This window comes from Lissotriton helveticus, chromosome 6, assembly GCF_964261635.1.
Source record: "Lissotriton helveticus chromosome 6, aLisHel1.1, whole genome shotgun sequence".
Classification (NCBI taxonomy): Eukaryota; Metazoa; Chordata; class Amphibia; order Caudata; family Salamandridae; genus Lissotriton; species Lissotriton helveticus.
Window position 1 is genome coordinate 1,541,752,752 of NC_136067.1, and position 22,898 is coordinate 1,541,775,649.

The following is a 22,898-nucleotide window of genomic DNA, read 5'->3' on the forward strand; positions in this document are numbered from 1 at the left end:
GGTTCTGTGGGAAAGGAGAGCCCGGCCCTGATAAGATTATGGCCGAGCAGCGAAAACAATGAGCTTCACAGAGTCCTATGCCGGGCTTAACGAGGGGCTGCGCGGTTCCCTGCGATATGGCTGCCCCATCAATCAAAATAGCACCCAACTCTGCTGACCGCAGCGAGGGGGTTTGTGTGAGCCTTGGCAGTTAACCATGCTGTCTGAAATGTATACGCTATACCATGGGCCGGAAATGTAATATGTTATATATTAAAGAACTTCCAGCCCTCCGATTAAAAAGCGCGGGGTTCTTCTTGTATTTTTGTGCCTTAGCATGTGTTTTTCCCCCTGCCCTCCTCTCTCAATAGTTGCTGTCGTGCTGCAGTTTAGGAGGGGCACAGAGAAGTACCGGTAAAATGCGGGTGGGCATGCGTTTCTTTGGAGCAGTTTCTATACGGCGATGAGAACTAGAATAGGGTCGAATAAAATTACTCTTGTAGCCAAATTATGCTGCATCTCAGTTAACAAAGTACATGAGTACTTTTATCAGTAAGATCCCCACGCCCTTTTATTTAAGCCATGCTTTGCTGTATTTTTGCTGATACAAACTCGACATGTAAAATGTCCCCCTTTAGACACCGCTTCAGTTTAAGGCCCGCAGCATTATATGATGACCACAAATGCCACACGGCTGCTGTGGTGGTGTGTGTGGCTGCGTGCTGCCAAGTGTCAGCAGTACTGAGCTTGAAAGTTGTGATTTACGTGGAAGTAGTTATGTGAGCTCGGCAATGTGTTTGTGTGACGTGCTGTTTATGACTGAGTTGCTCTATGAGGTATGGATGTTATATAGAGATGCAATAGTACTGTGGCTTGCAATGGTGGAAGTGATTGTGTTTGTGTGTGTCACTGGATGCCATGCGTGCTTTTATAGCTTGTGCTCTGTGTGGCTGCTGTGGCATGTGCTGTAGCCGTGGTACTGTGTGAGGCAGTGGTTCTGTGTGAGGCAGTGATATATGTGGGGGATTCTGGGTGGCAATCGTGGAAGTAGTTCTGTGTGTTTGTCGGTGGTGCAGTGTGCAACAGTGGTAGTGTGGCGGCAGTGATGGAATAGAATCTGTGTGTGCTTGTCTGGTGCAGTATGTGACAGTGGTGTTGCAGTGAAAGTGGTTCTGTGTGTGTGCATGTCACTGGTGCAGTATGTGACAATGGTACTTAGGTGGCAGTGGTTCTGTGTGTGTACTTGTCAGTGGCGCAGTATGTGTAAGTGGTAGTGTGGTGGCAGTGCTGGCAGTGGCGGAAGTGGTTCTGTGTGTGTTTCTCACAGGTGCGGTATGTGACTGTATCAGTGCGGTTGCAATGGTGGAAGTGGGTCTGTTTATGTGTTTGTGAGTGTTGCTGTGTGTGACAGCGGTACGGCAGTGGTTCTGTGTGTGTACTTGCCAGTGGTGCAGTATGTGCATATGGCAGTGCTGCGGCAGTGGTGAGAGTGGATCTGTGTGTGTGCTTGTCAGTGGTGCAGTGTGTGACAGTGGTATTGCTGTGGAAGTAGTTCTGTGTGTGCTTGTCAGTGGTGCGGTATGTGACTGTATTAGTGTGGTTGCAATGGTGGAAGGGGTTGTGTTTTGTGCTTGTCAGTGGTGCAGTATGTGACAGTGGTACTGCAGTGGCAGTGGTGGCAGTGATCTGTGTGTGTGCTTCTGAGTGGTGCAGTGTGTCAGTGGTACTGCTTTGGCAGTGATTCGATGTGTGTACTTGTCAGTGGTGCAGTGTATGTAAGTGGTAATGTGGTGGCAGTGGATGAACTGGTTCTGTGTGTGTGCCTGTCCGTGGTGCAGTGTGTGGAAGTGGTAGTGTTGTGGCAGTGGTGGAAGTGGTTCTGTGTGTGTGCTTGTCAGTGGTGCAGTGTGTAACAGTGGTACTGCGGTGGCAGTGGTGAAAGTGGTTCTGTATGTGTGCTTGTCAGTGGTGCAGTGTGTAAGTGGCACTGCTTTGGCAGTGATTCGGTGTGTGTACTTGTCAGTGGTGTAGTGTATGTAAGTGGTAGTGTGGTGGCAGTGGATGAACTGGTTCTGTGTGTGTGCCTGTCAGTGATGCAGTGTGTGGAAGTGGTAGTGTTGTGGCAGTGGTGGAAGTGGTTCTGCGTGTGTGCTTGTCAGTGGTGCAGTGTGTAACAGCGGTACTGCGGTGGCAGTGGTGGAATTGGTTCTTTGTGTGTGCTTGTCAGTGGTGCAGTATGTGACAGTGGTATTGCAATGGCAGTGGTGGCAGTGGTCTGTGTGTGTGCTTCTGAGTGGTGCAATATGTGTAAGTGGTGGTGTGGTGGCAGTGATGAAATGGGATCTGTGTATGTGCTTGTCTGGTGCAGTGTGTGACAGTGGTGTTGCAGTGAAAGTGGTCTGTGTGTGTGCTTGTCAGTGGTGCAGTATGTGACAGTGATACTTAGGTGGCAGTGGTTCTGTGTGTGTACTTGTCAGTGGTGCAGAATGTGTAAGTGATAGTGTGGTGGCAGTGCTTGCAGTGGCAGAAGTGGTTCTGTGTGTGTGTTTCTCACTGGTGCGGTATGTGACTGTATCAGTGTGGTTGCAATGGTGGAAGTGGTTCTGTTTGTGTGCTTGTGAGTGGTGCAGTGTGTGACAGCGGGATGGCCATGGTTCTGTGTGTGTACTTGCCAGTGGTGCAGTATGTGTAAGTGGCAGTGCTGCGGCAGTGGTGCAAGTGGATCTGTGTGTATGCTTGTCAGTGGTGCAGTGTGTGACAGTGGTATTGTGGTGGAAGTAGTACTGTGTGTGTGCTTGTCAGTGGTGCAGTATGTGACTGTATTAATGTGGTTGCAATGGTGGAAGTGGTTCTGTTTGTGTGCTTGTCAGTGGTGCAGTATGTGACAGTGGTACTACGGTGGCAGTGGTGGCAGTGGTCTGTGTGTGTGCTTCTGAGTGGTGCAGTATGTGTAAGTGGTAGTGTGGTGGCAGTGGTGAAAGTGGTTCTGTATGTGTGCTTGTCAGTGGTGCAGTGTGTCAGTGGTACTGCTTTGGCAGTGATTCTGTGTGGGTACTTGTCAGTGGTGCAGTGTATGTAAGTGGTAGTGTGGTGGCAGTGGATGAACTGGTTCTGTGTGTGTGCCTGTCAGTGGTGCAGTGCGTGGAAGTGGTAGTGTTGTGGCAGTGGTGGAAGTGGTTCTGTGTGTGTGCTTGTCAGTGGTGCAGTATGTGACAGTGGCACTGCGATGGCAGTGGTCTGTGTGTGCTTCTGAGTGGTGCAATATGTGTAAGTGGTGGTGTGGTGGCAGTGATGGAATGGGATCTGTGTATGTGCTTGTCTGGTGCAGTGTGTGACAGTGGTGTTGCAGTGAAAGTGGTTCTGTGTGTGTGCTTGTCAGTGGTGCAGTATGTGACTGTATCAGTGCGGTTGCAATGGTGGAAGTGGTTCTGTTTGTGTGTTTGTGAGTGGTGCAGTGTGTGACAGCGGGATGGCAGGGGTTCAGTGTGTGTACTTGCCAGTGGTGCAGTATGTGTAAGTGGCAGTGCTGCGGCAGTGGTGGAAGTGGATCTGTGTGTATGCTTGTCAGTGGTGCAGTGTGTGACAGTGGTATTGTGGTGGAAGTAGTACTGTGTGTGTTCTTGTCGGTGGTGCAGTATGTGACTGTATTAGTGTGATTGCAATGGTGGAATGGTTATGTTTGTGTGCTTGTCAGTGGTGCAGTATGTGACAGTGGTACTGCGGTGGCAGTGGTGGCAGTGGTATGTGTGCGTGCTTCTGAGTGGTGCAGTATGTGTAAGTGGTAGTGTGGTGGCAGTGGTAAAAGTGGTTCTGTATGTGTGTTTGTCAGTGGTGTAGAGTGTCAGTGGTACTGCGTTGGCAGTGAGTCTGTGTGTGTATTTGTCATTGGTGCAGTGTATGTAAATGGTGGTGTGGTGGCAGTGGTCGAACTGGTTCTGTGTGTGTGCTTGTCAGTGGTGCAGTGTGTGGAAGTGGTAGTGTGGTGGCAGTGGTGAAAGTGGTACTGTGTGTGTGCTTGTCAATGGTGCAGTATGTGACAGTGGTACTGCGGTGGCAGTGGTAGCAGTGGTCTGTGTGTGGGCTTTTGAGTGGTGCAGTATATGTAAGTGGTAGTGCAGTGGCAGTGGTGAAAGTGATTCTGTTTGTGCACTGGTCAGTGGTGCAGTGTGTCAGTGGTACTGTGGTGGAAGTGATTTGGTGTGTGTACTTGTCAGTGGTGCAGTATATGTAAGTGGTAGTGTGGTGGCAGTGGTGGAACTGGTTCTGTGTGTGTGCTTGTCAGTGGAGCAGTGTGTGGCAGTGGCACTGCAGTGGCAATGATTCTGTGTGTGTGCTTGTCAGTGGAGCAGTATGTGACAGTGGTACTGTGGTGGCAGTTGTGGAAGTGGTTCTGTATTTGTGCTTGTCAGTGGTGCAGTGTGTGGCAGTGATACTGTGGTGGCAGTGATTCTGTGTGTGTACTTGTCAGTGGTGCAGTCCATGTAAGTGGTAGTGCAGTGACAGTGCGGGAAGTGTTTCTGTGTGTGTGCTTGTCAGTGGTGCAGTATGTGGAAGTTGTAGTGTGGTGGAGGTGGTGGCAGTGCTTCGTGTGTGTGCTTGTCAGTGGTGCAGTGTGGCAGTGGATCTGTGTTGGCAGTGATTCTGTGTGTGTACTTGTCAGTGGTGCAGAATGTGTAAGTGGTAGTGTGGTGGCAGTGGTGGCAGTGCTCTGTGTGTGTGCTTGTCAGTGGTCAGTATGCGGCATTGGTACTGTGTTGGCAGTGATTCTGTGTGTTCCCTTGTCAGTATTACAGTATGTGTAAGTGGTAGTGTGGTGGCAGTGTTGGCAGGGGTTCTGTGTGTATTTATCAGTGGTGCTGTATGTGTAAGTGGCAGTGTGGTGGGAGTGGTGGCAGTGCCCTGTGTGTGTGCTTGTCAGTGGTACAGTGTGGCAGTGGTACTGTGTTGGCAGTGAAACTGTGTGTTTACTTGTCAGTGGTGCAGTATGTGTAAGTGGTAGTGCAGTGGCAGTGCTGGAAGTGGGTCTGTGCGTGTGCTTGTCAGTGGGGCAGTAAGTGGAAGTGGTAGTGCAGTGGCAGTGCTCTGTGTGAGTGCTTGTCAGTGGTGCAGTGTGGAAGTAGTACAGTGTTGGCAGTTATTCTGTGTGTAGAAGTCAGTGGTGCAGTGTGGCAATGGTACTGTATTGGCAGTGATTCTGTGTGTGCATGTGCCAGTGGTGCAGTATGTGTAAGTGGTAGTGTGGTGGCAGAGGTGGAAGTGGTTCTGTGTATAGGCTTGTCAGTGGAGCAGTGTCTGAGGTAGTGCGGTGGTGGAAGCGGTTATGTGTGTGCGCTTGTCAGTGGTGCAGTATATGACAGTGGTACTGCAGTGGCAGTGGTCTGTGTGTGTGCTTGTCAGTGGTGCCGTATGCATAAGTGGTAGTGTGTTGGCAGTGGTGGAAGTGGTTGTGTGTATTTGCTTATCAGTGGTGCAGTATGTGACAGTGGTACTTCGGTGGCAGTGGTTCTGTCTGTGTGCTTGTCAGTGGTGCAGTATGTGTAAGTGGTAGTGTGGTGGCAGTGGTGGAAGTGGTTCTGTATGTGTGCCTTGTCACTGGTGCACTGTGACAGTGGTACTGCGGTGGTAGTGGTTCTGTGTGTGTGCTTCTCAGATGTGACAGTGATACTGCGTTGGCAGTGATTCTGAGTGTGTACTTGTCAGTGGTGCAGTATGTGTTAGTGGTGGTGTGGTGGCAGTAATGGAAGTTGCTCTATATGTGTGCTTGTCAGTGGTGCAGTATGTGTAAGTGGCAGTGCTGCGTCCGTGGTGGAAGTGGTTCTGTGTGTGTGCTTGTTATTGGTGCACTGTGTGACAGTGGTACTGCAGTGGTAGTGGTTATGTGTGTGTCCTTCTCAGTTTTGCAGTGTGTGACAGTGGTCCTGCTGGCAGTGATTCTGTGTGTGCACTTGTCATGTGGTGCAGTATGTGTAAGTTGTGGTGTGGTGGCAGTGGTGGAAGTTGCTGTGTATGTGTGCTTGTCAGTGGTGCAGTATGTGTAAGTGGCAGTGCTGCGTCAGTGGTGGAAGTGGTTCTGTATGTGTGCTTGTCAGTGGTGCAGTATGTGACAGTGGTAGTGAGGTAGCAGTGGTGGAAGTGGTTCTGTGTGTGTTTGTCAGTGGTGCAGTATGTGACAGTGGTAGTGCGGTGGCAGTGGTGGAAGTGGTCCTGTGTGTGTGCTTGTCAGTGGTGCAGTATGTGACAGTGGTAGTGCGGTAGCAGTGGAAGAAATGTGGTGCTGTGTGTGCTTGTCAGTGGTGCAGTATGTGACAGTGGTACTGCAGTAGCAGTTGTAGAAGTGGTTCTGTGTGTTTGCTTGTCAGTGGTGCAGTATGTGACAGTGGTACTGCGGTTGCAATGGTAGAAGTGGTTCTGTGTGTGTGCTTGTCAGTGGTGCAGTATGTGACAGTGGTACTGCGGTTGCAATGGTAGAAGTGGTTCTGTGTGTGTGCTTGTCAGTGGCGCAGTATGTGTAAGTTGTGGTGTGGTGGCAGTGGTGGAAGTTGCTGTGTATGTGTGCTTGTCAGTGGTGCAGTATGTGTAAGTGGCAGTGCTGCGTCAGTGGTGGAAGTGGTTCTGTATGTGTGCTTGTCAGTGGTGCAGTATGTGACAGTGGTAGTGAGGTAGCAGTGGTGGAAGTGGTTCTGTGTGTGTTTGTCAGTGGTGCAGTATGTGACAGTGGTAGTGCGGTGGCAGTGGTGGAAGTGGTCCTGTGTGTGTGCTTGTCAGTGGTGCAGTATGTGACAGTGGTAGTGCGGTAGCAGTGGAAGAAATGTGGTGCTGTGTGTGCTTGTCAGTGGTGCAGTATGTGACAGTGGTACTGCGGTAGCAGTTGTAGAAGTGGTTCTGTGTGTTTGCTTGTCAGTGGTGCAGTATGTGACAGTGGTACTGCGGTTGCAATGGTAGAAGTGGTTCTGTGTGTGTGCTTGTCAGTGGTGCAGTATGTGACAGTGGTACTGCGGTTGCAATGGTAGAAGTGGTTCTGTGTGTGTGCTTGTCAGTGGCGCAGTATGTGACAGTGGTACTACGGTTGCAATGGTAGAAGTGGTTCTGTGTGTGTGCTTGTCAGTGGTGCAGTATGTGACAGTGGTACTACGGTTGCAATGGTAGAAGTGGTTCTGTGTGTGTGCTTGTCAGTGGTGCAGTATGTGACAGTGGTACTACGGTTGCAATGGTAGAAGTGGTTCTGTGTGTGTGCTTGTCAGTGGCGCAGTGTGTGTGGCACCGGCAGCGGTGGGGTGGAGAGGCAGGATTTGGGGATTTTATCTGTGCTGAATTCATCAATGTTCAATTTGCCGAAGCAAAGGGGAGAGAGAAAGGCTCTGGAAAGGCAGAGGAGCAGGGCGCCTCCACAAAAAGGGGTTTCCTTAATATTGTGGCAGGAGGGGTACGGAGGGGGGTTCGCGGAATGAATGAAGAGATAGTGCATTGAAAGCGCTGAATGCCATGACAACTACGAACAACCTCCGATTTATTCCAAACAGTTAGAACACATTGTGAGAGGGCGTCAATCACGTATTATTTCGCCACTGAAATAAATGCAAAAACGGCGCCGGGACAAAGGCTTCCAAGGGGAGCCGGACATTTGTCTACATTGCGCCCATTGTCCGCAGCTTAGCAATCGGTTTGTATTTGTGTTTGCCCGGGTCCGACCACCCAGGATGCGCGCAGAGCTGCCTAACACCCCGGGCCATTGTCAGCGGCGGCCGGGCGGGCGGCACACACTGCAGGCCGGGCCAGGCAGGGAGGCCGAGGCACCGACGGATGAGCAGCAATAAACGGCGCCCCACCCCACCCCAAAAAAAAATCCCAGGACTCAGGCAGCGCCAAGTGATCTGTGGGAGGAAGTCAGACACCACTCAGACCCCCTCCAAAAAAAAGGGAGCAGGCGAGCGTGGGGGGTAAGTCTACAAAAAAAAGTGCCACGTTGAACTCTTCCTGCAAATCCCCCTAAACAGCCCAAATCTCCTTCGAACAGAACTTTAATTAGACAGTCAAGTTGTGTCCCGCGCGCAGATAGGGGGCGAGGAGATGGGGCAATCAGCAGCAATTGGTAAATAATTGTGTGCGGGATACATAACGCGACGGAGGGCCTCTCCCTTTGAAGGAGCGAGGCTTTTGGGATAGTTCAGTTAACAGGTCAGGCAGATAATGGAGATTTAAGGCAATGTAACAGAGGGCTCCAGGCTATTAACCCGCCCGGGGCCGAACAAAGTCCTGGTTATGAAAGAAAAGAATACATGAAATGCTGGCCAAAGTGAAACAATGAAAAACATCGACGTGCGGATTTTTCGAGGAATGCACCAGGTTCTTTATTTAGGTGTCCTTGTGTGCTTTTTTGTGGGGCGGTGTGTGTCCGAGGTCTATGTGTGCTCCGTAATGAAAAAAACTCGGCAAATATTGGTAAGACAAATACGAGAAACGAAAAAAGAGGGGCTTAGGACGAGAGTGGAAACGAAAGGAGAAATAAATCAGAAACAAAGACGAACACAAAAAAGTAGTGGGGGCTAAACAGGCAAACGCGAAAAGGTCGAAATTATAATAGAATATAGTAGGGAGAAAGAAAGAAAGAAAGAAAGAAAGAAAAGAAAGAAAGAAAGAAAGAAAGAAAGAAAGAAAGAAAGAAAGAAAGAAAGAAAGAAAGAAAGAAAGAAAGAAAGAAAGAGAGAAAAAGACAGTGGAGGGAGGGTGGAAGAAAATAAGGAAGGGAGGAGGGAAGAAAGGACACTTTAAAACACCTACGGTAATAGGCGAGGGCTAAACGTCTATCCAGCTCAGCTTAGAATTCGTCACACCTATGCATCCGGTTGATAGAATAACTGATGAAATAATTTCGACAAACATAATCTCGCGCTAGGCCGGGATTTCGAATGATTACACTCATTTTATTACCTCGCTGGTTTATTTTGGAGCCAGCCCGAATAAATTGAGTGTTGTTTAACGCACACTACTCATCCTTAAGCCTCAACCAAAATATTGACCAAGGAGGTTTGCATACGCGGGCCTGTTGCCATCTGAGCGGCGCCGTGTTTAGGTAAGAGCCGGTAATTGGGGAGGCCCAGAGTGTACCGCTGCCTCTCTCGGAGCAGCCCTTTCTCCCAGTTTCCTCGAAGAGTGGGGGGCATGAATGCTGCAGGGCTTTTTTTTTTCTTCTCCTCCGTCCTTTAGACAATTTGCTAAAACCGTCCTCTGGAGTGTGTGGGGTATCGGGAATGCTTGGAGGTCCTTTGTATGTAAATACCGTGTAAAAGGGCCCTCCCCGTCTTTGTAATTAATTGACACGTTACACCACTCACGGCTTGCCGCAGCGCCAATGGTGGGCGCTCAGAGCTCCCCCCAAAACCCACAATTTCACGTCTGCAAACACTGTCTTCATCCACTTGACTCCTAGGACCCGCCCACACGTGGCCAGCCTTTTTTTTAATGCCTCCTCTCCTCTGATCTCTGCAGGTCCGGTGTGTGCACGGCAACCTTATATGGACTGGAGACGCCGGCAATGGCTTATTCTGGCCAGGCAGCAGGCAGCCGCAGCTCCGCTCTCCTCGGCAGGACTCTCCTGTGAAGGCACCTGGGCACCCGGACGGGGCTACGACCGGCCACCCCTGCACCACGCCACCTTCAACCGCAGCTGCAGCAGGAGCCGCCAGTGAAGGCGACTGGACACCCTGCCGTGTGGTACCACCATCCCAGCGCGCCTCACCGGGACTCTCTATTGAAAGCGCCTTGACACTCTACCCTGGGCTTCGGCCAGCCACCCCTGCCAACAACTGCAGCTCAGTTCGCCTCAGCAGGACAGGCGGACAGCTGGACACCCCTGCTTCCCACCACCAGCTGTACTCAGTGCTCCTGAGTGGAAGTACGCAGTGAAGGCACCTGGCCACTCTGCCGGCTGGATACGGGTGGCCACCTCGAACCGCATCCCGATGCGCTCAGCAGGGCCAGCATCCACCCAAGCAGCCACCTCTGCAGCAGAGCGCTCGAGCAGGGCTCTCCAGTGACGTCCACCCTGACTCGGGGCGCCAGCCAGCCACCCGCACCTCGCCACATCCACCTGCAATCCAGTGCGCCTCAGAGGACCCCTTGGTGAACGCACCTGTCCACAGTGCCGTGGCCACCTTGGCGCGTCCCTGTCGCCCCAGCTAGCCTCCTCGCCCCACAGGCCATCATCACCCGCGCCCGACCCCCTAGCCTGACCCTTGGATTGTAAGGACTGGAACCGACAAGACAGTGGGCACCCCCTCCCCGCCCCAGAGCATGGCGCTGGGCAGCACCAAGACGGGCTTCTCGGTGAAGGACATTTTAGACCTCCCGGACACCAACGACGAGGAGGGCTCCGAGCCCGAGGGGGCCGACGAGGAGACGGATGCGGAGGAAGCCCCTAAAAAGCAGAGTCCGCTGGGGACGGTGCAGAGCCTGCCCCCGAAGAACCCGTTCTACGACAACAGTGACAACCCCTACACCAGGTGGCTGGCCACCACCGAGAGCATCCAGTACTCCTGTAAGTACCCGCGCGCGCCTGCCTGCCTGCGCGCGCCCCTGCTTCTCCTATTGCGCACCTGCGAGGTTGTGTGACACCTGTCAGGGGAAACGGACTATTTTTCTCTAGAAAGCTGGCATCTAAGAATGTGTGTTAGTGTAATAAGGGTATCACTGGGCGAGACTGATTTTTTAAATACTGTTTTCGCAGCGCTTCACTTTTCGTGACACCTGGGTGTCTGAGCGCCCTCCCCCCAGCCTGCGGTAGGGAGTGGGGGCGAGTGAAAGGCTTGGCTTATCTCCTCCACGCTGTAAACTCACTCTGGAGATATTGGCAGCCTGCCTCGGGCGCCTGATTCATTCGTTTGCAAGAATGTCCCGAATCAAAGCTCCTGGCGCTGGCGCACTTACTTTCAGTTTTGCTCTTCCAAATAATGGCCCATGCCCCGCGCATCTCTTAATATAAGCATCATCTTTCCGATTTCTCGTGGCTGGAGTGTGTGTTTTTTCTCCCTGTCCCTCGGAGATGAGCACCGACTCCACGCAGACACAAATAGCAAACTGTTGAGACAGAGAGCGCTTTGTGTGTCGCCCGACCCCTGCTCAACTCACGCTTTTTGGCAGTTCGAGCGCACAAATGTCTCCACACGGCTGTGCCCCGATCAATGAGCCGACTGTGAGACTGTTCTTTAAGAATCGATCCACGTACTTTGCGGGGAAGCAGAGCTGTCTATGGGTGCACACAGGCCGGCTCTCCCCGAATGGGGTTTTAAATCCGCCAGGGACAGCGGAGCGCAGGCTCTTTACAGCGCAGGCCTGTACAACGCGCACAATGCGCTGTCCAGCGCGCTGGCGCAAGGGGTCATCAGAGGACACTGCTGGCTGCGTGCCGTTCCCAGAGATAAGGCCACACTGGTATGTGTGATAGGTATTGGGGGAGCATCTCTCTTGCTATCAATGTAATTAAACCATTGATTTCCACGCATTTTATTATTTGTTTGTCTCAGATAGAGAGACAAATCATTTTAAAAATGTCCCCTTAATAATCGCGCGTAATCTTGCTAGTTAGTCGATGTCTAAGAGTTCCCAGCTTTGACAGAACATAAAGACTGGACAGACTGTTTTAGAAAACTAGGTATATGATTTTAAAGATGCATTTAAACACATTTTTACATCTCTTTTTAAAACAATTTATGCATTCATTTTATATATTAAACACATTGTTTTAAAAGCAAAAGGGATATAGTTTAAGCAGTAAACACTTCGAAGCGTGTGCTTTTTAGCAAGTATTAACCAGATCAAAGAGATAGATTCTTTTTTTAAAGTCTTAGAAGTGGTAACCGAGGATATAAGATTTTAAACGGGCGGAAATACATGCTGAAATCCGTCCCAATAAACAGTATAATTTTGACCGACTATTTACAGATGCAAATGAGTTTATTCAAAAAGATCTGAGCACTCAAATGGAGAGGCAAAATATATACAATGTTGAGTGAGTATTTGTAAGAGTATTAAAACCAGGCTTTAAAACTTGAACCCAGTGCGCGAAATGTAAGCTGGTAGACTTTTAAGAACAGCTACATCAAAGGAAGGACACAGAGAATGGAAGTGTCACTTTTTAATACATTTTATCAATTTAGATGCAATGTCCTCGTTCTACTCTATCTCAGCCTTTGCCGCGTCTTTATTATTATTTTTTTTCCTAGTGAACACCAGAAAATACAGGGGCTTACATTTGAAAAAACACTCCTAAAAGGGATTATGCTTTTAACTAAATATATGATAATTTTAAAGGTGGCACATTTTGTTAAAGCAGAGATTTGTATTAACCATTTTATACATTTAACATGGAATACAAATGTAAAAGGATAAATGAAAATAAAAAATAATTCTGTTGAGACCCATGTATTTAACAGAGTGCAGGATGACGTAATGCAGTACACAGATAAATCTTCTGAAAGAAAATGCACACTTATGACTATTTGCAAAGCAAATAGTATATTTTAACCAAATACACGAGGGTGTGAATTGAGTCGTTCTATAAAGGCCGGGTTAATCTAGGATACAATGCAAGTGTACAAGATTGGAAATGTGGGTATCGGATATATTGCCCCAAACCTTAAAAATTCAGTGTATGACTAATAAAGCATGTTGTAATAAACTAGCACCTTGCTCTTAACATATATGATACTGACAATTCACAGAATATCTTAAGAGGTATAGCCTCACAATTATACCAACTTCTATTAAAATGTTTATTTTAATAAAGTGTACTAGAGTGGAGGTGGGGCGCGTACCATGGACGTGTGTTTGTATAACAAGGTATGGGAGGTCGGCAGAGAGCTAGAGGTGTATATAATTTACCATCTCCATACACTGTATGCTTCAAACAAAGCACACTAGGGTGGGAGGCATATATGGGCACATGAGAAACCCCTTTCCCATACCTTATATGCTTCCAAAAGGCACACAGCGGGTGGGAGGCATATGTAGATGTATATATATAACACCCCTTTTTCATACCTTAATGCTTCATTTATGACACGCAAGGGTGGAAGGTATATGTGGGTGTATATATGATTCACTTTTCACATACCTTAGATGCTTCCAAAAGGCACACAGGAGTGGGAGGCATATATAGACGCGTGCCTTTGTGCTTCAAATATTGCACAAGAGGGTGGAAGGTATATATGGGTGTACATATGAACCCCCTTTCTCATACCCTGTATGCTTCAAACAAGGCACATAGGTGTGAGAGGCATATCTGGGCATGTGTGAATGTCTTCTCAACACCCTGCTTAATTCCACTAAGGCAGCAACGGGTGTAAGGTTATATGTAGTTATACTTAAAATCTATTATTAACACGTATGACGTTATTAAGTGTATACGAGTTGAAAACCATGCGTCTTTACTTTAAACTTCTCTCTCTTAGTCGATATATACCTTACAACGTGTTCACGGGCTGAAGAGCTATGTGACTATATATGAAACCTTTTTACTCCTAACGCAACACTCTTTATATAAGGTTCTAGACTGTATGCGGTCATATTTAAACCAATTAAGAATAACATTTGTACTTTTACCGCGTACACGGGTTGAAAAGTTATGTATCTATACATTAAACCCCTTTACTAACAACAAATAAACATGTACCGGCATATAGGGGTCTAAACCATCTATTAGAATCTATTAGAATGCCCAAGAGGTATTTGTACATACATCAAACCTTTCCCCAATAGCTCGTACACGTTTAAAAAGAAGTATACAATGGTGGTAGTGATTGTAACTATATGTTACACTTCTTCATATTATAGTATGTTCTTCTGATAATGTACATAAGGGTATAGAAGTCATGTGGCTATATGTCACACCACTGCCGTTTTAGTACCGGCTCCTAATATATAAAGCTATATATAGGTGAAATGTGATTATACGTTAAATAGCTTACTATTAACGTGTGCGCGTCTAGTAATGTAGATAAGGGTATAGGAGGCATGTGGCTATACGTTAAACATTTGGCATGAAAGTACCTGCTTCTAATGCAAGATATAAAGCTATAGGTGGTACGCGGTTGTGCGTTAAATGTCTTGCTATTAAATCGTGTGCCTCTAATAATGTATAGGGTATATGAGGATTGTGGCTATATGCTGAATATGTAACTGTGAAAGTGACTGCTTTGTGGGCGCGTGCGCTGACCTCTGCTTCCTCTCCACAGTGCACGGCCTGGCCTCCGGACACTCCCAGCAGGACCCCTCGTCGCCCAAGTCCCCGGACCCCTCGGCCGACGAGTCCCCGGACACCGAGAAGGACCCGTCGGGGGCGGGCAGCGGCGGCGGCAGCGAGGCGGGCAAGAAGCGCAAGCGGCGGGTGCTCTTCTCCAAGGCGCAGACCTACGAGCTGGAGCGGCGCTTCCGCCAGCAGCGCTACCTGTCGGCGCCCGAGCGGGAGCACCTGGCCAGCCTCATCCGCCTGACGCCCACCCAGGTCAAGATCTGGTTCCAGAACCACCGCTACAAGATGAAGCGCGCCCGGGCCGAGAAGGGCATGGAGGTGACGCCGCTGCCCTCCCCGCGCCGGGTGGCCGTGCCAGTGCTGGTGCGCGACGGCAAGCCGTGCCACACGCTCAAGGCGCAGGACCTGGCAGCCTCCTTCCCCGGGGGGCTGCCCTTCAGCGCCTACAGCGCGCAGTCCCTGCAGCAGCACATGCAGTACAGCGCGGCGCACTACAGCTCGGCCAGCAGCAACGCGCAGTACCCGGCCACGCACCACCTGGTGCAGGCGCAGCAGTGGACCTGGTGAGACCCACACGAGAGACGCTTTTACACTGCTGCCCGGAGCTGCAGGGCTCAAACTGAGGAAAAACACGCGAAAATGACTCTCGTAAAGACACTGAGAAGTAGACTGCTACTGGCGCGCACCGAACTGACACGCAGTGTTCCAAAAACATTAAAAATAAAAAAGAACTATCTTGAGAACAATATTATTTTTTCTTCTCGGAGCACAGTACTTTAAAAGATTTTTAAAAATAACATTAAATCAGAGAAAGGAGTGCCCTGGAAAATGGCAGTATTTTGTCTGCACATAGCTTACAGGCACCTACAGAACTTAAAACATTGAAAATAGGAAACTATTAATAATATTATTATAATTATTATTATGGACTTTTTGATTTTTGGCGGGGGATATTTCGATTCTCCCTGACACCTTTTTTTTCTGCTCGTCATGTTTACAAAGTTCTGCTCCCTCTACCTACCTACAAGTGAAACAGATACATACATCGAACTCTGCTCTTGTGTTTTGTAAAGTTTGTTTGCGTGCTGTAGATATGTTGTCCGTTGTGTATAAAGCAAGTGAAGGACACTTTTAAAATATAGAGCGTTTTATTCTCCCCTCTCTGTTTTTTAAGAAACATTTTTTAAATATTTATGGTCACGGACGAAACAAATTAGGCAGCGTTACGAAGCCCCTCCTTTTCATTGTAAGCGCTAGGGGTTTAGTTATTGCACGCCACGGTAACTCTGGGGGGGGGGGGGGAGGGTGTTTGAGGGGAATGTTTGGTAACACGCAATCTAACTCCCCTGCAGGCTGCGAAAAAACTGAAAACAAAACGTCCCTTTAGGCGATTTCCATCGAAATTTTACAGCAAGCATTGTGTACAAGTCCTAAAAGAACGAAAAGGTACTTTCACCTTTTTTCGCCATTTTTATAAGATTTGTAATAAAATGCGGCGTTTTAAAAGGTAAGATTGTTGTGACGTTTGTTGGTTGTTTGTAGTAAGGCATTCATTGCGCACAGAAGCTGAGACTCATTTATGACAATAATAATAATTGTTTTAATTATTATTTTTATTTCTTTATGTGAGTATTATGATTATTATTATTCAGGATGACTACTTTTTGCTCGAAATCGGCTCACACCTCAAGTACAGCGTTGTTCCAGATTGTAAACGTGGCTGTTTTATTAATATGTCCTAACATTCACATTATTAGCCATGATGTCAATATATCCTAGTCCGTGCACGTTTCTTCCATAAGTGCCCGTTTCACGTGTACGTCTGGTTTCACAAACATACACTTGCTACCCTTTCATCCCACAAGTGATGGGCGGGTCATGTCCCGGCGGCTGTCTGTGGTGTGAGGTGTCCCGTCTGGGGGCTCCCAGCGTCTCGAGAGAGGTGAAAAGTAAACCTTGCCCCACTTCAGGGAAGGAGTGAGTGGCCCTTCAGCCGAGGAGCTTTTACTGCCGGTGGTTACAGTATTACAACCCCCCCCCCCCCCCTTTGTTTCCCTTCCACGAGTCACGGGGGCCGCGGACTCCGAGGTGCACTTTTCCCCCCTTGAATTGTTTGAACAGCGCCCAGGACCCCTCGCTGCCCAGTTAATCCCACCATAAAAGGGGCAGGCCACATTCGCACCGTTATCACCTCACCGTGTGTGTGCGCGCGCGCGCGAGCACTGTTTAGGGTGGGGTTGCACAGTGTATTTGTGTATGTACACGGTTCAGTGTGTAGGTGCACAGTTGAGAGTGTGTTTGCACAACGTGTATAGTATGTGTGTCTGCGGTTGTACTCTGCTCACACTGTGTACGCAATATTTAGAAGTGTTACGAGGTCTAAAGTATGTGGACACCGTTTGGAAAGTGTGCTTGTGTGTGCGCACTTTTCGGAACCTGTGTAAACTGTTTAGAGTATGGTTGTGCACTGGTGCGTGCGTGCTTGCACACTGTTCAGTGGGCGTATGCACAGCGTTTACATTGTGTGTTTGTTTGCGTGTGTGCTGTTTAGGGTTTGTATACCATGTTTACAATGGAGACTGCACTTAAAGCGAGTGTACACCTTTTAGAAAGGTATGCGGTGGGTCCGCTTGTGAGTGTGTGTGTGCGCGCGCGTGCCTGCTGTGCAAGGTTTCCACTCACTCTTTAGAATGGGCACTCGTATATAGCGAATTTGCACCGTTTAGAACGTAAGCTGGTGCGCGTGTGAGTGGGTTTGTGCGCGTGGGTGCTGTGCAGGGGTCTGTAGTCACTGTTTAGAATGGGGCCCGTGTTTAAAGCAAATGTACTACTCCCTTTAGAAGGTATGCGGGTCCGCGTGTTAGTGTGTGTGGGCGTGCGTGTGTGCGTGCGTGCTCTGCATGGTTTGTACTCACTGATTAGAAAGGGGACCGTGTTTAAAGTGAATGTACTCCCTTTAGAAGGTATGCATGTCCGCGTGTTAGTGTGTGTGTGCGCGCGCGTGCTGTGCAGGGGTTGTACTCACTCTTTAGAATGGGGACCGTATTTAAAGCGAGCGTGCACCGTTTAGAAGGTAGCGGGTCGGTGTGTGTGCCTGGTTGGTGCTGCATTCGCTCCCTAAGCTTCATAGGCCGGCTCTGTCAACATAAACAATTATTAAGAAGGAGTCGTGCGGGGTACGAAGTGCGCGGCCAGAGGCTCATATTTAGTGGGCATTCCACCCACGCACCTCACCTACAGCAGCTCCGTGTGCTAATGCGCAGCCTCTGCGCGCCCTCCGTGGGTGAAGGGCAGTGACCCAGGGGCAAACACGACCCAGCGCAGGTCAGTCGCTGCTGGTAACTGTTTCAGTTCATTTTTAAAGCACAGGCAGGCCTGGGTACCAAAAAGAGCGCCTGCGTCCAGATGTCCACACAGAGCTTAATGTGGGAGGGGGGAAAAGTGTGAGGGTGCAGAGTTCTCATTCGAAGCCAGTCGTCGGCACTGCTGATGTTGTGATTTCCTTCTACCATTACCCGATTCCATCTGATGCCCCTTTTTCCCACCGCCATTTTCTGTGCCTTTACCTCGCTCTTGTGGCAGGCTTTCTCCCTATATTGCCATTCACTGTATTTCTCCCCATCATTCTCCCGCTTTCTTCATTTGCCTTTCTTTTCCCAGGGCCAACCTATAACGATGAAAGAATTAACTCTTGGTCCCCTGTAATGAGTTTAGTTGGCCAGCACCAACAAGCACCGGTACAAATAAAGAGCTGGCGAATTCCAGAGGCTGCAGGTTTATTTGTGTCGGAGTGTGGTAGCTAGCTGTTATTCTGGGCCGTGTTGACTAAAGGACGGTGTTATTTCTTTAAGAAACACTGTCCACAAATAGTCACCACTCAATAGCTTCCGTGTTGGACGTGTGGAGAATATGAGGCAGGCGTCAGAATGAGTGGGTTTGCACCAACTTTGCCTTACTGCGTCGACTTTCAATGGGGTTGATGTAATTTTGGAGCCACCTTCGCACGCACTGACTCGTGCAAAAATGCGTACATTTCACACGCCGAGAAGTGCAAAAGCAATACCTTCATTGACAAAACAGTGCGATAGGTTTGGGGCAAATATTGATGTAAATTTACACCGGCACCAATGCTATCACATTTAATCAGTCCATGGCGGCAGGTGCACTGTGTCCCGCGCGCAGGCGTGGATGAGGTGTGTGCATCCAGGTTATGTGGGGTGAGGGAACACTTATGGACTGAAATGGGGTAAGAGCAGGGCTTTAAGTGGGCCGGGTCTCAAGGGGTCTGAGCACCGGCAGTTTTTTAAAAGGGGCCTCGAAACGGGTCTCTTTCTGGCTCTGTTTTGAGCCCTCTGTTTTGAGCCCTGGCACAGGCGGTCCGTTTTTTTCCCCCGGGCTGCAGTGACAGCAGTTTGCTATCACTGCAGTCCAGAAAAAAAGTGCCAGGGTTCAAAACTGCCCGATAGAGACCCCTTTTCGAGATAGCCGGCACTTGATGTGCGCTGCCCACACTGCTTACTTCTCACTAGTGGAGAAGTTACGGCATGACGTCATGCCGGGTGAGCATTATGGGGGAAGGGAAATCCTTTAAAGAGTCATTTTCTTTCTGGATTTCCCTTCTCTTTCTGAAACGCAAGAGCAGCAACATTGTCGTGGTGTCACCAGGGCTTTAATTGGAAGCTTTTTCAATATTATCTGTAACAAGCCATAGTTGCTGCTTATTTATTTTATGCAACTAATAACCATTGGCAAAGCCAATAGTCCTTACTTGTTATTGGTATGATGTTACTTGTTGTATCACATATCTGGATGCAATGACAGAAACAGCCAAATACAAGTCAGGCGGCACACTATGCTAAACACAGATTTTTAATGTAAGTGTTTTAAAGCCACGCCCCTAATTACATTGGTCACGCCCCTCCCAGAGACCCCCCAGTTTTTTAATCCCACTTAAAGCCCTGGGTAAGAGGGTATAATGGGGCATTCTGCAAGATTCAAACGGAAGGCTTCGGGGAAGAACCAGCTCGTCGTGGTTAATGATATTGTTTTCCTCCTCCCATAATGCACAGTCTGTTGTTTGGAAGCATTGTCACTTATAGGACAGACAAGCTGCAAGTTACTGAAGTAAAGTAGCGCCCTCGACAGTATTACTGCACTATTTCTATTACAGAGGCACTTGACGCATACCCCCGTTAAAACACACAGGTTTGTTTTCGACGGGTAAGCAGGCCGCAATCAGACAGAGGGCGGTAAATTCCTCTCCGTTCGCGGAATTTGGGTAATTTCGCGGTCTGAGGAGAACGCGAGATTGCCCAAAATTTTGCGTTCCACGACTTTGCAAAATGTTTTGCTTGTTCGCGTTCTCAAAGTGCGTGTTTGTGAGATATTTCCCCCAAGCACACAAACAGCGATTGCGAACAGGAAAAAAGCATCGCGAACACGCAATTATGCGTGTTCGCGGAATTTCTGCTTGTTTGCGGAGACTTTTTTACCTTTTTGCAGAGATTTACGTACCGCAATTACGCAAATTCCACTCACCCCTCATAATCGGATCAGCAGTGCTTAATTTGTGCCAGTGGTTACAGGTGGAACCCACCGGCGGCCATTTATGGTAAGGGTCCGGGCCTTATTTTTCCCCCACAGACTTTGATCCGGAGCATAGTAGTGAAAACACAAACGGGTGAAAGCAGGAGTGACAGAAAGACGAAAACACGAGGGCAAAGTAAGAAAGCAGGAAGGAAAATGAGCCTGCAGGAGTGAAATAAAGAGACCGGAAGTATAGGGTGGTGGAAGGAAGCGGCGCGAGGTAGAATCAAGACTACACAGCCTTGGCCTTGCTCAGCCAGACCTTAGATAGCGCTAGCCTCGAGCTTCTTAGCAAAACTTTGGGCCCCTTAAAAATTAGGCAGGGAGGGCAAGTACAATGCGTGCTACACCATAATGCACCCCCCCCCCCAACACACACACACGCACACCATCAATCGGCTTCGAAGTAAATATGTATCTAGAACATAAGTATGTTTCTGTACAATTCATACATCTCTCTATTATATCAATTAATATGTCAACCTAGCTGTCTGGATGGACGACGGACGAACGGAAAGATAATGTATTTTGCTGCGCTAGCAGACAGTAGATATTACAGATTTCCTCACAGACGCGCTTACGTCATAAAACGCATACACAATATTTGTGTGACTTGTGTTACATCCTGTACTGAAGGGGGTGGGGGGTCCCTCTGCGCCCAACAGATTATGCGCATAGCCGGCCTCTCGCCGTTTTCAGTGCGCTGCGGCATCAGACAGATGATAGTCACTCCCCCCTGTTCCGGGCTCTTATTAAGTGACTGAGGGCCGCGGAGCCCTGTGTGGCCGCCCCCACCGGCGGAGGGGCAGTGTGCGCAGTCTATCTTTGAACAATATACAGTAGCCGCACAAAACGCGCTCAATGCGGGAGGCTGGGCGCCGAGGATGTCAGGGGCGTGCATACTGAGGAAGGGGCGCCGGGACAAGAGGCCTCTCCTTTCTCTCTTCATGAATGGGCTGCTGGGGGGGCAGTGCATCCCCGAGTCAGGGGAGCCCCCCCGGGTTTTGTCCGGCCTGTCACTTGCGCCCATTGTGGGCCGTGTCGTACATGCTGCAGCACATATGGACAGCTGGGCCCGGGGACCCCGCGACACCCAAACTGTGTCCAGCTTTCAGGCGCGCCATTGTTGTTCCTGAAAGGAAGACGAATTAAAAATTCGTGCGATATCTATTCTGGTGGAGGTCTGAAGAGCCAGGGGCCTTTTTTCTCAAGGCCCGTGGCATGTTTGTGTCTGGTTTCACAGGCCCAGTACCCGGCCAGGGCCCTGGGCCTATCGTAAAATAGCAAGCATTCTGTACAGACACCTTACGGTGGCAGGTCCCTGCCCGGTCACCACCAGTCACCATTCTCTGGAAGTTTTATGGTCAGGCGAAGGGGGCTATTTCACAAGGCAGGAGGGGCAGGCCACTCTGTCAGACTGCTGTGAGCACTGGGGCTCACCATGTTCGCCGAGCGCCAAGTACAGTTGCTTTACAGTGCTTACACCGCAAACCACTGCAGAAAGCAATGTCTGTTGGTGCGCGCGCGCCACCACAGAAAGGACAGACAACAAATACATCAGAAGGCTCCCAAGTTTACAACATTTTATAGATTACCAGACTATGAAGGGGCCCGCAGTTGTCAAAGTCAAAGTCAAAAGATAGCTTTATTCGATTTTAGAATGCAATCATAAAAGTACAATTTAAAAATATGTACATTCAAATAAAAACTCAAGTTAGACACATTTAAAAGTACATACAGTTAGACATAATTCATAATGGGATACCCTCTAAAAACAGTTTTTTTGTTTGTAAATATGCCACTGCAGTTATCCCATAGTAGATCTACATCTGATTGCGAATTTCAAATACTTAGATACAGCAATAGTAGTCATTTCATCAGATAGTGTGAGTAGTTTAAGTAAGGCGGGTCTACATTGTCTCAAATTCCAGGACCTCAAAAGAGGTAGTAGGTATCTCTTCCGCCCCCACTCATAAAATCTACAGAACAAAACGCAATGAATAGTAGATTGATTTGAGCAATCATCACACGGGCACTTATCTAATGTTAACGACCAGTCATTAGGGTTGGGAAGAGTTAACATCCTAAAAAAGCTACCAGTTCTCAAACGAGTTAAAAGCATTCTGGTGTAGCTTGTCTGGTCAGGTGACAGGTAGAGCTGCAGGCCAGGGCCCTGCAGCAAACACTGGTGATAAATAACAGAAGCCTTCTTTCCCTCTAAAGACCAGCGTTGATCTTCCAAGAAGGCAAGACAGGAATCCTTCAAAGCTTTTCTTGTAATTAAGGACGTTGATAAGGGTGAATTATAGAATTCTTGGCACCCTATATTTGTAAGAAATTCCTGCACATAGGAGAGCCATTGAATCTGTTTAGATCCCTCTAGTTTAATACAATCCATGATAGTCGCCCTGTTGAAAACAGTGTCTGTAGTGGTCCAGATTTTGTGCCATAACAACACCGGGATGATCTTAATCAAATCTGAAATATAGACCACAGCCAGCTCCTTGTGGCAGACATAAGTGGAGGTGGATTTGGGGACAGCAAGCAGATATCGCAAGAAACCATTTTCCTTTGCTTGAATTTCTCGACAATCTGCGACTCCCCAGATGCCAGCACCATAGACCGCAGTAGATACGCATTTAGCTCTATATATATCGAGCAAAATGTGCACTGCCTGCCTCCTAATTTATTGGCAAACTGCTTTAGTGCACCAATAGCACGTGAGAAGGCTAGATTCCTAGACTTATTAGCAGTGTTACAATTTCCCCTTTTATTAAAAACGATCCCTAAATATGAAAACGAATTAGTTAAACCTATCTTTGACTTTCCTAAATGTGTGTGGCAAGAAATTTTTGCCTGTATTGAACAACACATGGTGAAGGTTTTCCCGACATTGATCTTAAGGCCCCTATCTCCCATGTATGCTGAGAAGCAGGTTAGTGCCTTTTGGAGGCCTACTTGGGTTCTAACCATAATAGCCGCATCATCGGCATATAGTAAAATGGGCACTGGTTCACCATCAATTTGGGGGTAATCTACCTCTAATTTAGTTAAATGATCTGCCACACTATTAATATAGAAATTAAAA

The 22,898-nt window shown here is 48.6% G+C and overlaps 1 protein-coding gene across 1 annotated transcript; it reads left to right on the forward strand.

Annotated features, from left to right (window-relative positions):
* The first annotated feature begins 10,230 nt into the window (after positions 1-10,230).
* Positions 10,231-14,791, forward strand: LOC144761815 (homeobox protein Nkx-2.2a-like). Its single transcript, XM_078647051.1, has 2 exons — positions 10,231-10,513; positions 14,208-14,791. The coding sequence occupies exons 1-2, from the start codon at positions 10,270-10,272 to the stop codon at positions 14,789-14,791; spliced, it is 828 nt and encodes a 275-aa protein (XP_078503177.1). The 5' UTR covers positions 10,231-10,269.
* The last annotated feature ends 8,107 nt before the right edge of the window (positions 14,792-22,898 follow it).

Excerpts from the sequence above, each read along its gene's own strand:
- LOC144761815 (XM_078647051.1), top strand. The coding sequence starts at position 10,270 with ATGGCGCTGGGCAGCACCAAGACGGGCTTCTCGGTGAAGGACATTTTA. Across the intron at positions 10,514-14,207 it reads CGAGAGCATCCAGTACTCCT|TGCACGGCCTGGCCTCCGGA; the intron begins GTAAGTACCCGC and ends TCCTCTCCACAG.